Raw genomic sequence first — 13136 nt, forward strand, 5'->3', positions numbered from 1 at the left:
ATCCTTGGGGCACTACGAATGTTCCGGCTTCCCGACACCCCTGAAGTCCAGGCAGGGCCCCCAAGGGCTGCTTAGAGAACAGCCCGAGTGCCCAGGGCCAGCCTTGGGGTCCCCCGGCTGCCTCCGCCCTGTTCCCGACGGAGAGGTGCCCCCTCGGGTGGGCTGCCGGCCCCTGGCTGCCTCCTTCACAAGGAGCCCGGATAGTGGAGCCCCGGCACTGACTCCCCTCAGGACCGTCTTTTCGCCGCCTTATTTTCATCCCCCCGGCGCTGCCCTCCCTTCCTCCCTCCCCCTTGCTGTGCCGGGGCGCCTCCCCCCCTCGTCACCCACCTCTTCGCTGTGGTTCCTGTTGCGTGGGAAGGACTTGGAGGAACCATTAGACCTGTCTGTCTTCTCAACCACGCGATCCCTGCGGAGACCATCCTCATTTCCCCTCACCAGGGGTCCGAACTTGATGGCTCTTCTCGAGCTCCCCAGTACTCGCTCCCTCCCCGGGTCCGCAGTCCTTCTCTCATTGATTTTTCGGAATGTCCCGCCTTCTCCTTCCCGCCCTCCGCCGGTGGCAGTCACACAGCTTGTCAGGCTCCGTGGAAGCTGTCATTGTGTTCGCCACTCTCCCCGGTGGGCAGCAGCTCCTTCCTCTCCCTTTGCAGCGGATTTAAATGTTTACCACGCAGAGTAGCCCAGGCCTTCCCGGTTCTCCAGGCAGCTTCTCTTGGTCCTGCTCCTTTCAGGACTTCGTGCGGGTCTCCATGTTGTTATAAAAGCATCCTGCATCCCTCCTCGCAACACGGCCGCATCCCCTCACAGCCGGGGCCACGGCCTGCTCAGCCGCTTCCCGTTGATGGACAGCCCTTCCATGTCCAATTTCAGTCAGTTCCTAGTTGTATCTAAGTCATTAAAACGCAATGATTTTCTTATATTCAGTCTTATTCACCTCACCTTTAGCTGTTAGGATTTCCGATTTCTCCTACACTAAGAAAATGCACCTTCTTTGTACTCTTCTAGATAACACGAGCCCTTCTGTAACCCAGTTCTGATGAGGATGAAGTTCTACCATTACCACCCTCCCGCCCCCACCCCTCCACCAGCTCCTCCATTCCCAGCTCATTTGTGTGAGACAGCCGTCCACTTTACCACTCTCCATCCCATCGTGCTCAGCTCAACCCCAGGCCTTCCATGTGTGCTCTTTCAAAGGACCCTAGTAAAGACAATTTAGAGCAGAGATGATATTTTCTCATATAAGAAGGAAGCAGTTTGTCTTTACGACATCCCTTATAATTGGTAAGATCGACCCCCTGGTATTTTTCCCAGTTCTTGTAGGTCAGATTTTCTGCTCAGTGCCGCTCTTTTCCTCACAAATAACTGAAAGTCCTTTAATTAATTAAATATCCATTTATTTCCATGCAGGATTATACTCGGCTTTGCTTGGTTGCAAACCCAGTTGACTTGTTCCTGAAGATGTCATGTTCCATGCCTTTTAGTCTTTTAATACAGAACCTGCTAAATCTTGTGTTACCCTGACTGTAGTTCTACAGTATGTAAATCTTTTCTTTCTATTGTTTGTGATGTTCTGGAAACTTTGAAATTCAACTCTAGTGAATGTTTCTGTGAGTTCTTGGAGCGTTCTATGGTAAGCAGTGGATTTTTTCAATTTTTATTTTACTTTCTAGTAATGAAACTTCAAGGCAACTTTCCTAAATAATTTTTTAAAATTTATTTATGAAAACAAATAGAAAAAGGGAAAAAAAACCATTGCCACTTGCATAGCAGAACACGAGAGGCTGCAAAATATGAAACAATAAATTTCCATTCCAAGAAAGCCTGTCTAGTAAATACTGCACATTATGTTGAGCTGTCCATCTTTGTTTCCACAATGGTAGGTTTTCTTTTATTCTCTGCTGTGCACTTAAAAATTTTTTTCTCCTTTCCTTCCTCCCACTTTCCCTAAGAAGGCTGTAACTAAGCATAGATATATTTATATAGAGATAAATATAAATATATATATACACACTTATATGTACATGCTTGTATGCACCTGTAGTCATACACAGATGACTATATACATTATATATACTTCTATGCAGGGCTGTACCAATTTGTCCTGTTTCTCTGAATGTGGATAACAGCATCCTTCATAAAGTCCAAGTATTTCCATATTTTTCTACATCCGCCAACTCATCAATTCCTGTACTCTAGCAGTATTCCAACCTTAATCCATCAGGTTATTTCAAATATCCTAAAGCCATATTGTTTAATGTGGCCGACACACAGCGTAGTTTCCTTTTTGCTTTTGATTAACTTTTAACTTTTTCTAAGATCGAGGATTACTACCCCTGCCTTTTTGTTTTTGTTTTTCCCATTCAGGAGCTGGAACCCTGGTTCTTCTGCTCCATCGTCTTCCCAGAATCTTCCCAATATTATGTACTGTCTAGACTCTTTTTGATCACAACTTTGAGGTAGTTCAGAAATATTTTCTCTCTTTGATCTGTTCTCAGGTCTTCTCTTCTACTTATTCATTTTTTGATTTTGTTTTATTATTTCTTGGAGTCTTATAAAGGCAGAGCTTCCCCTTGGTCAATTATTAATTTATAAGAAGTTCCTTTTTTTCCCATAAGATTTTCAGTCATTTTTCCACATGGTCTTTCATAATTTTCTTGAAAGTTTCCAAATTTTCCCCTCAACCTTTCTTATTTGATTTTTAAAGCTTTTGTTAAAGCTCTTCCAAGAACTCTTTTTTGGTTTGTGACTATTTTTTTCCTTTGAGGGAGAGGTAGCTGTTTTCACTTCACGGTCTTGAGTCTGCTGCTCATCCCCACGGTAGCTGTCTGGGAGCAGGTGCTTTCTTTTGGTTGACTCGGTTTTTGGTGGCTTTTTTGTGTTAGAGTTGGGCCCTAGTCCTCAGGGTTGGTGAGAGTGTCTGAGACTTTAGGTGTTTTATGCTGTTTTTTGCATTCCCTTTGAGTGCGCTCTGGCCCCCGTCAGCTTTGATAGAGAAGTACAAAATCATTGCAAGAACTAAGCAAAACATCACATGCACTGAGGCAGAATCATTTTGCTCTTCTTTTGGAGAGAACACAATTAACTACAAGGTGAAACTGTAGCCATGTGAAATGTTTTGATGTTAAAAAGTAGCATTTATATCACATAAGACAGAAACAATGATGCAAAAGTTAAGAACATTGAAGTGGAAATAAGAGCAACTTAACTTAGATGTGCTTCCAGATTGGTTTCCTATCAATTCTTCTTCTTCCCCCCCCCCCTTCCAATTCTCTTTAACTGCTTCCAAAGTACGTAATCATCCAAAGCACTACAGTGAATAGTTAATTTTTCCACTCAAAAGCCTTCAATAATTTCCCATCATCTATAGAAAAAAATTCAGATTCCTTGGTTTATTGTGTAAAAATCCCTACCATCTGGTCATAGCTCAGGAGTCAATCCACTTTAGCTAAAAGGGGCTCCCAATGTAGCTGCCATCACCAAAACTATGTGAGAGAGAGGAGGCCGGGATGCTGCCCTGAGGGGCTGGGGAGGGTCCTTGCTCTCCACAGAAATGGGGAAAGTGTGGGGGGGCTTCCCGGAAAAGAGGAGGAGCTTTGGAGGAGGGGGGAGTTAAAGACTCTCCCACTGCCGGTTGGGATGGCGGAGAAGCTGTGAGCCGAGGCTGGGGGTCCACAGAGAGCGCGGGGCCACACGGCCACATGGAAGCAGCAGCAGCAGCACTGAGGTGGTCGTGCAGGCCATGGAGCCTGGGAGCTGACAGGGAAGGGTACGGGTGCAGACGAGGAGGGCCCAGGACGGAGCTGAGGGGCACCAGCCGAGGAGAGGGGGAGAAGCAGGGGGAGAGGGGGCGACCAGAAAGGAGCCCCCGGACCCTGGGAGAGAGCAGGGGCACTGGGATGTGGGGCCGGGGGCTTCCTCAGGCCGGGAAGGCGTGGGGAGGAGTGGGCAGTCTCCGGCCCCCATACTCAGGTCCACATTCATGGAGCAAACGCGTCACAGGAAGGGAGAGAGAGAAACTGGGGCGGGGCGGCCCTCTGCGCTCCTTGTGCCTCCAGCCAGCTTGGCTGCCCCCCAACAAAAGGCGGATTAGAGGCAGGGGTAAGGGGAGAAAGGGAGCCCCCTTCTGCTTCTCCAAACTGTAGCTCCTTTCTTTTGGCCTTTTAGGTCCTGCACCCTACTGATCAATAAATGATTTCTCAGTTAAAGAAAAAAGAGAAGGAAAGCCGAGGGGCCGGAGATGGCGTGGGGTGGGGTCATGGTTCAGACTGGGGCTGGCCTGGGCCAGGAGGAAGGCCCCTTCGTCCTGGGAGGTGGGGGAAGCAGGAGGGAGGAGCCGAAGGCACTTGCTGGAAGAAAGATGAAGAAAGGGGGAGGCTTGAGGAGGGTTGAGCAGGAAGAGACTGGAGAGTGGGGGGGGGGGGAAGGTTGCCTAGTGGCAGGGGCTGGGGCCATGATGTTTTTTCAGCAGCATGGGCTCGTAAAGCCATAGGTGAATGGTGGGAAGGGTCCAAGGCCGAGGCCTGGCTGGGCCCGATGGGCGACCCGTCAGGGGTGTGAGGGGCTCAGCCGAGGGGGACGGTGCTTTCAAGTTCAGTTGGTTCACCGAGGGGTCAGGACGAACAGAAGGGGAGAAGGAAGTGGCCCAGGGGAGGATGGAGGGGCTGGGGCGGGCCCAGAGACCACAAACCCCTCCCACTGAGGTCTAGGACAGGGCTGACTGGGGCTCACGACCCCTGCTGCTCTGAGGTTCCTTCCAGCCCACGTGTTCACTGAGGACTCCCCCACCCACAGGGCTTCCTGGAGCTTTTCTCTCACTGTGCAGGCCCCCCAGAGCTGGGGGGAGGGGTTCCGAGCTGGTCCCCTCTGGGCAGCTCGGCCTGGGCTGTCCGAAAGTGCCGCTGGGCTCCAGGCTGAGGGCAGTGCCTGAGAAAGCCCGGGTTTGGGCCTCGTGTTCATCTGGCTTTGGACTACGGTGCCCCGGGCGTGGGGCGGGCGGCCCCGTCTCTCCTTGGAACTCGGGCGCAGGCCCCTCAGTGGGCCCCAGGAAGGCCAGTCCGTTCCCGAGAGCCTCTCACAGCCGTTTTACCTTTTCAGACAGCGGGAGCAGCTCGCCGCTGCCCAAGTACGCCTCCTCCCCCAAACCCAACAACAGCTACATGTTCAAGCGGGAGCCGCCGGAGGGCTGCGAGCGAGTGAAGGTTTTTGAGGAGATGGCGTAAGTAACGCCCCCCTGGGGGCCACGGGGAAAGGCTGCTCCTCTGGGCGTATTGAGGGTCAAGGAGGAAAGAGGCCTGGGAAAGGCGCCACCCCCACCCCCACAGCTATGAGGGGAATAGGAAATTCTGAAATGCCCCCCCACCCCAGAGCCGCCGCGCCCCTTCTCGTTGAGACGGGGGTCCCTGTGCTCCAGAAGCTGGGCCCCGGGGTCACGGTGCTTTCTGTCTTGTCGCAGGGCCCGCCAGCCCATCTCGGCCCCTCTCTTCTCGTGTCCTGACAAAAACAAGGTGAACTTCATTCCCACCGGATCCGCCTTCTGCCCCGTGAGGCTCCTGGGGCCCCTCCTGCCCGCCTCGGACCTGATGCTCAAGAGCTCCCCGGGCTCCGGCCAGAGCCCGATCCTGAGCGCCCTGGCCGTCGAGCAGCTCTCGGCCCGGGTGGCCTTCTCCTCCCTGTCCGACGATCCCGGCGCCGTGGACGCGGTGGCGGAGGTCACGCTGCCGCCGCCCCCGCTGCTGGGCGAGCGGCAGGCCGAGGAGCGGGCCTCGTCCCAGAGTTACGTGGCCATCTAAGGGGAGCCGGCCCGGGAGCCGGCCCGGGCCCCAGCCCCGGGAGGGCGGGAGCCCTTCTGGACCGCGGAGGACGAGCGCCCCATCTCTTTGCCAGGACGGGCCCAGACTCGAGCGTTTTCTTCTGTTTGTGTGGCGAGCGGCCCGCGCGCCCGCCTATCGCCCACCCAGCATTTTCAGCCGTGCGTCCGCCCGGACCACAGCCGTGTCCTGCGGTCCGTCCCAGTCCTCCCGCGTCCAAAAGTTGCCTGTCCACACGGAAGCTGTCTGGCTGCGCTGTGTCCTGTGGGAGACGCCGCGCTTCGGGTGTTTGTGACGCACACGATGCAAAGGCCGCCAGACCCGAGCCCCGGCCGCCGCGCCCTCCCTGGGGCCTCGTTTCAGGTACTTCAGCTGAAGTCTAACTCAGGTAACTTGGAATGTAAATCACAAGGCGAAGACGGGGGCCCCAGTAACGGCCCTCCCATTAACCGTCCCTCATCCCATCCTACTTTCTCGGAAGACCGCGCGGGAGGGTGATCCGGGCAGGGCTGGCCAGTGCCCCTCCTCGGGGCCGGAGCACCGGGCCACAGCGGGGCGTTCTTCATGTCTGAGAGCCAGGGCTCCAGGAGGGGGGCGGGGGGCATGCAGTGTGTGCTCCGGTGGGAGGGCCGGAAGGCAGGGATTTCCCTGGAAATGCCTGCTCACAGCTCAGCAGGCTCCTGGCGCCTTGGAAATCGTTCCTGCCTTTTCTGGCCGGAAGGGAACAAGCTTCTGCTTTCTCACCTCCGCCTCCCCGGCTTTAGATGAGTGCAGCCACATTCGGGTCCAGAGACGGTTCCGTCCCTGGACAGTGGATGGTCCCGGGGGCTCCAAGCAGCAGCCGGGAGCGCTTCCTGTAGTCTCGTCCCCCGTGTCTTTTGTCAGCGGCCATTTCTGCCGGTCTCCTCCACGAGGGAGTGCGAGGGGGGAGAGCCCCGGGTGGCCGCCGAGGGCCCGGGCTCCGGGGAAGCCTGCGGGATTTCCTTTGGCTCCGGGGAAGGAGGGAGGGCGCCTGTCTGCTGGTCACTCTTCAGGGAGCCTCCGCTCCCTTGCTCCCACCAATAGGGGCCGCCATTCCCCCCGCAGTTATTCTGGCTCTGTCACAACATGGTCGGTGTTCCGCCAGAAGGACGGGACCCCCTTCTGTCATCTTTGTGGGGGAACCTTTGGAACCAATTTTTCGGTAATGCTGTCAGGCCTTGAAGAAAGGGAGGAAGGGCCCGCTCGTGGCGTCAGCATCTGGGTGGCCCGGGCAGCTGCGCGGCCTGTGTGTCCCGGGCTGAGCGAGGAGGAGGAGGAGGAGGAGGAGGAAGAGGAGGAGGAGGAGGAGGAGGAGGAGGAGGAGGAGGAGGAGGAGGAAGCTCAGCTGGAGAGATTGGGTGCCATTCCACGCCTCCCCTTCCCCGTGAGAAGCTAGCTAGTAGTCGTGCTGCCCGTTTGTCTAGTGCATCTGAAGGTTTGGACGTGCCGTGTAGGAGCCTCCGCCCGTCCCCGTGAGCTCCCAGGAAGCTGGGGGGCCGGGGGTCCCGTCTGGGGGCTCAGGGCGTTTCCGAGGTGTCTGGGTCTTGTCCGTTGAGTCCTCTGAAGCCCGGGGACCCAAGACCGGGCTTTCTTTATGTGAGGACGGATGTGGCTTTTGTTTTGTACTTTTCCAGTAGAGAAATCCCCGTGTCTTATTTAAATAAAGCTATTAGTAAAAAGGAGTTCTGTTGTCATGTGTGAGGTATACCTGGGCTGGTGCTGTTTGGGGGTCACACGGGCCGGTGCACTATTTGGTGGGGTCACATGGGGTGGGGCTGTTTGGGGGTCACACGGGGTGGTGCACTATTTGGTGGGGTCACACAGGGTGGGGCTGTTTGGGGGTCACATGGGCCGGTGCACTATTTGGTGGGGTCACATGGGGTGGGGCTGTTTGGGGGTCACACGGGGTGGTGCACTATTTGGTGGGGTCACATGGGGTGGGGCTGTTTGGGGGTCACACGGGGTGGTGCACTATTTGGTGGGGTCACACAGGGTGGGGCTGTTTGGGGGTCACATGGGCCGGTGCACTATTTGGTGGGGTCACACGGGGTGGGGCTGTTTGGGGGTCACACGGGGTGGTGCACTATTTGGTGGGGTCACACGGGGGTGGGGCTGTTTGGGGGTCACACGGGTGGTGCACTATTTGGTGGGGTCACACGGGGTGGGGCTGTTTGGGGGTCACACGGGGTGGTGCACTATTTGGTGGGGTCACACGGGGTGGGGCTGTTTGGGGGTCACACGGGGTGGTGCACTATTTGGTGGGGTCACATGGGGTGGGGCTGTTTGGGGGTCACACGGGGTGGTGCACTATTTGGTGGGGTCACACAGGGTGGGGCTGTTTGGGGGTCACATGGGCCGGTGCACTATTTGGTGGGGTCACACGGGGTGGGGCTGTTTGGGGGTCACACGGGGTGGTGCACTATTTGGTGGGGTCACACGGGGGTGGGGCTGTTTGGGGGTCACACGGGGTGGTGCACTATTTGGTGGGGTCACACGGGGTGGGGCTGTTTGGGGGTCACACGGGGTGGTGCACTATTTGGTGGGGTCACACAGGGTGGGGCTGTTTGGGGGTCACACAGGCCGGTGCACTATTTGGTGGGGTCACACAGGGTGGTGCACTATTTGGTGGGGTCACAGGTGGGGCTGTTTGGGGGTCACACGGGGAGGGGCTGTGTTTGGGGCTCACACGTGGATGCATGTTCTGGCCCATCTGCCAGCAGCACACTAAGGACCGAGGCGGCCTCTGGAGCCCAGTGACTTCCAGCGTGCATTCTCATGGAAGGCTCGCATGGGGTCTCATGAGGTCACACACTTGCTTTCCCAAGAAAAGCCACTGGATGACGACTGATGTTTCCCATTTTGAACCTGGTACAGACTTGAGGGCGTCCCATAGAGAAGCAGAACTCCCGCCAGCCCTGATTTCATATCCAAAGGATTTGAAGAAATGGTTTTTCCTCAGTATTTTCCCAATACATATAAAGATATTTTCCAGCATTTGTTTCATAAGACTTCGAGTTCCAAGTTTTTCTTCCTCATCTCCCTCCTCCCCAAGACAGCTAGTAATTTGTTGTAGGTTAAATATGTGCAGTTCTTTTCAACAATTCACTTGTCATGTACAAGAAAAATCAGACCCAAAGGGGAAAAAACGAGAAAGAAAAAAAGAACAAAAAAGTGAAAATTCAGTGCTTCGATCCACATTCAGTCTCCATCGTTTTCTCCGGGTGCGGAGGACTCTTTCCATCCACGTCTATTGGAATCGCCTTGGACCATCGCGCCATTAAAGAGCCACGTCCGTCACAGTTGATCATCGTACAGTCTTGTTGCCGTGTATAATGGTCTCCTGGCTCTGCTCACTTCCCTAAGCTTCGGTTCCTATCCCTCTCCCCAGGCCTCCCAGAAATCCTCCTGTTGTCATTTCTTACAGAATATTATTGTTCAGCCGTTCTCCAGCCGACGGGCAGCAGCCACTTTCCGGTTCCTTGCCGCAAGGGCTGCCACAAAGTTTTGCCCACAGGCCCTTTTTTCTCTGCCGTTTCTCTGTGATACCGGCCAGTGGTGTCAGAGCTTGCAGTTGTTGGCCCTTTGGGCCTCGGTTCAAACCGCTCTACAGCAAGTCGGATTATTTCACAACTCCCACAATGCTTCAGTGTTCCAATTTCTCTCATCAGCTCCAGAATTTATCATTATCTGGAAATAAAGTGTTTTTAACCTGAAGCAAAGCAGTGTCCTGGGTCGGGGAGCTGACCGTGATGTTTCCTGGAGTGTTTCTTTACTATCTTCTAGATTTAGAAAAAGAAAAGGAAAAAGCCTTTGAACTTGCGGGGGAACGGTCAGGGGCCTCCCTCCAGGCACACCACAAAGCTGGTGTGAGGCTGGCCAGCTAGTTTGCTCACCTCCACGGCCTCCTGCATAGCCTGTCAAAGGCTCCACTGGAGTTAGTTCTGAGGAGGTCTGGGGGCTTCGGGGACTGGAGAGCGCAGCGCCAGGCGGCACTGAGACACGACGGCCAGAACAAAGCAGCCGTGGCCCAATCCCAGGAGCTGCGCAAGGTGGGCGGCCCGGTCGGTCGTTAATAGGGAGAAAGGCATCCAAAGGGGCTCAGGAATTCGGGCACATGGCTACATTGTTGGGGGGAGCTGCAGAGGGACCCAGCAATTCTGGACAACCTTGGGAATGAGGTTGCAATAATCACTGTGGGCACCAAGTCAAGGTGGGGACGTAGAATCAGGAGCCCTGTGAACCACTTTAAGCCCCTGGGGTGCCCGCCCTAAAGGGCACAGTGCCTGAGCTGCAGCTCACAAATGCCAGAGAGTGCCCCCTGTTCCATGGGTGGCAGCCTTGGGGGTGAGGAGTGGGCCAGCAAAGGCTCCTTGTCACAGCCCCGTCTTCCAAGGGACCCAGGGGACAGCCTGGGCAAAGGAGGGGGGAGAGGCGGCAGCTTGTCGGTGTGATGACCATTGGAAAGGTGCTGGTCTCGGGGACAGCTGGGAGCCCGGGTCAGAAACCTCAGCGGGGTAGGAGGAGCTGCCCCAGGGAGAAGACTCCGGCCGTCCACCCGAGCCTGTGGTCTGGCACTTGCAGCTGAATCTTCTCGAGCCTTGGTGGCTTTGGGGCATCCAGGAAGCCCCGACCGTGGCCACTGTCACCAGACTTCAGCAGGCACTTGGGGGTCCGTTGTGCACAGTAGGGTCCGGCTGTTTGTGGGTGCCGAGAGCACGGATGAGACGTGTCTGGGGGCAGTGTCGAGAGAATTAGGTTGTGCTCCCTGACGCCCGGGCAGGTGGGAGTCGGGCCGGTCTCTCTGGAGCGGTCATCTCTGCCCAAAACCTCCTCTCCCCTTTCCCGAAGCCTGGAAGAGGAGGGCTGTTTTTGCAGGAGAGCACAAGTCCGGCTGGTTCTGGCTGTGGGAAGAGCTGGCCCTGAGCCCGGCCCGAGCCCAGCCGCCACGCCCTGGGCAAACAGATGGCTGCGGCTCCCTCCTCACGGCCCCAAAGCATGGCAGCCATTGGCCTGTCAGCCAGGGCCGGGCCCTAGAGGGCCACCGAGCCTTTAGGGCCATCGAGCCCTGGGGGGCCACCGCAGTGCCCGGAGCAGAGAGAAGCTGCTGGGCCCAGACCCCCACCTCCGCCTGGTCTCCTCATAAGGGTGCTGGAGAGCCCGAGCCCCCACGACCATCAGCCACGAGTGAAAGCCCGGGAAGTCGGTGAGGAAATGTCTGCCAGGACAGCAAACGTTCGGGGGCCTCCGAGTGCCGGGCAAGGGTCCGAAAGGTGAGGAAAGGTGGTGTCGGCCAGGGTGACCATGCGCCCGGAGACGGGAGGGGGACACATTTACACAGAGAGCTCCATGTGGGACGCACAGGAAGTGAGGGGGGAAAGGCTTCCCAGAGAAGGGGGAGGGGCAGCGGCACTTCTGGCTGTGTGACCTTGGTCAAGTCGCTTCCCCTTTTGCTCAGTTTCCTCACTGTCCATGTGCTGGAAGCACCCGACAGGGGAGCCAGGAGGGCTTTGGGGAGGGTGAGAATGATGTCACTGGCCTTTCTACTTCCTCCGTGTCTCCCAGAAGCCTCTGACACCTGGCCGGCCTCCAGGACGGCGTCGTTTGTCTTGGGGCCGGGAATGAGCCGGGAGGCAGCGGACGGTGTCGCCGGTGGACCCCGCGCCAAGAGCCGAGGCCGCGGGACTGCAGGGGGCAGCTCCTCCAGCCTTCGGAGACCCGCAGCCTGACCCCCTGCCCCGTGAAACATCATCCTTTAATGATGTGGTTCAATAAAACCCCGTGTTTTTCTCTGGCCCCGTGCAAGAGGCGGGAACCCAAAGGTGCGCCGGGCCCCTGCCCGCGGGCACGCGTCACTCAGAGAAGGGCAGCCCAAGGGCAGCTCCGGACGGGCACCGAGACCACCGTCGCAGGCAGAGCGCCTTTCTTGGGAGCACGTGGGTCTGTGTGGGGCCCCTTGACTTCCTCCCCCCCCCCTCCCTACCGCCCCTCTCCCTTCCTCCCCCGTTCTCCCCTTTCCTCCCTCTCCCCCTCTGCCCACCCACTGAAGCCCAGGGGACGCTCCGCTCCTGCCCTTCCTGGGGTCACAGCTGTGCCATTCCCCGAGTGCCCCTGGAGCTCCTGGGCCACAAGCCCCGCCCCCAGGACAGCGTGCGGCCGCCGGTCAGCACCCTGGTCAGCGCCGGACCCCTCACCCGCTGGGCTGGGGAGGGAGCGGCCCGAGAAGCGGCGCGAGGGCGCCAAGGGGGCTCCCTTGTCCCTGACATGAAGAGGGGGCTCCCTTTGCGTCTCCGCTTGGCATTGGGGCAGGTCCCGCGGCCTGGCAGCCCTGGCATCCACTAGCAACGGCCTCTGCTTTCCAAGCAGGAGGCGGGGAGGGAAGTGCCGGGGGCCGCCCCCAGGCGGAGCCTCCAGTCTCCCCACTCCCCCCGGCTCTCCCCGGCTCTCCCCGCTCCCTGCTCCCCACTCCCCGGTCTCCCCGCCCCCCCCTCCTCGGCTCTCCCCGCTCCCTGCTCCCCACTCCCCGGTCTCCCCGCCCCCCCCCCCCCCCCCGCTCCCCGGCTCTCCCCGCTCCCTGCTCCCCACTCCCCGGTCTCCCCGCCCCCCCCCCGGGTCTCCCCGCTCCCCGCTCCCCGGTCTCCCCGCCCCCCCCCCACTCCTCGGCTCTCCCTGCTCCCCGCTCCCCGGTCTCCCCGCCCCCCCCCCACTCCCCGGCTCTCCCCGCTCCCTGCTCCCCACTCCCCGGTCTCCCCGCCCCCCCCTCCTCGGCTCTCCCTGCTCCCTGCTCCCCGGTCTCCCCGCCCCCCCCCCACTCCCCGGCTCTCCCCGCTCCCTGCTCCCCACTCCCCGGTCTCCCCGCCCCCCCCTCCTCGGCTCTCCCCGCTCCCTGCTCCCCACTCCCCGGTCTCCCCGCCCCCCCCCCCCTCCCCGGCTCTCCCCGCTCCCTGCTCCCCACTCCCCGGTCTCCCCGCCCCCCCCTCCTCGGCTCTCCCTGCTCCCTGCTCCCCGCTCCCCGGTCTCCCCGCTCCCCCCCACTCCTCGGCTCTCCCTGCTCCCTGCTCCCCACTCCCCGGTCTCCCCGCCCCCCCCCACTCCCCGGCTCTCCCTGCTCCCCGCTCCCCGGTCTCCCCGCCCCCCCCCCCACTCCTCGGCTCTCCCTGCTCCCCGCTCCCCGGTCTCCCCGCCCCCCCCCCACTCCCCGGCTCTCCCCGCTCCCTGCTCCCCGCTCCCCCCACTCCTCGGCTCTCCCCGCCCCCCCCCCCCCTCCCCGGCGCCCGCGAGGCCACAAGAAACACCCACAGCCGGCAA

At 58.6% G+C, this 13136-nt stretch overlaps 1 protein-coding gene and 1 long non-coding RNA gene across 2 annotated transcripts in view; both read left to right on the forward strand.

Moving 5' to 3' along the window:
• GLCCI1 (glucocorticoid induced 1) overlaps nt 1–7510 on the forward strand; it is a 43013-nt gene extending 35503 nt beyond the window's left edge. The window contains exons 7-8 of the mRNA XM_074271047.1: nt 5098–5218; nt 5456–7510. Coding sequence (XP_074127148.1) covers nt 5098–5218; nt 5456–5792 — 458 coding nt within the window. The 3' untranslated portion in view covers nt 5793–7510. The remainder of the gene's footprint in view (nt 1–5097; nt 5219–5455) is intronic.
• A 2979-nt stretch (nt 7511–10489) lies between these two features.
• Nucleotides 10490–11622, forward strand: LOC141544326 (uncharacterized). The gene is made up of 2 exons (XR_012482579.1): nt 10490–11101; nt 11394–11622. It is a non-coding gene; the product is annotated as an uncharacterized LOC141544326 (long non-coding RNA).
• The last annotated feature ends 1514 nt before the right edge of the window (nt 11623–13136 follow it).

This window comes from Sminthopsis crassicaudata, chromosome 5, assembly GCF_048593235.1.
Source record: "Sminthopsis crassicaudata isolate SCR6 chromosome 5, ASM4859323v1, whole genome shotgun sequence".
NCBI lineage: Eukaryota > Metazoa > Chordata > Mammalia > Dasyuromorphia > Dasyuridae > Sminthopsis > Sminthopsis crassicaudata.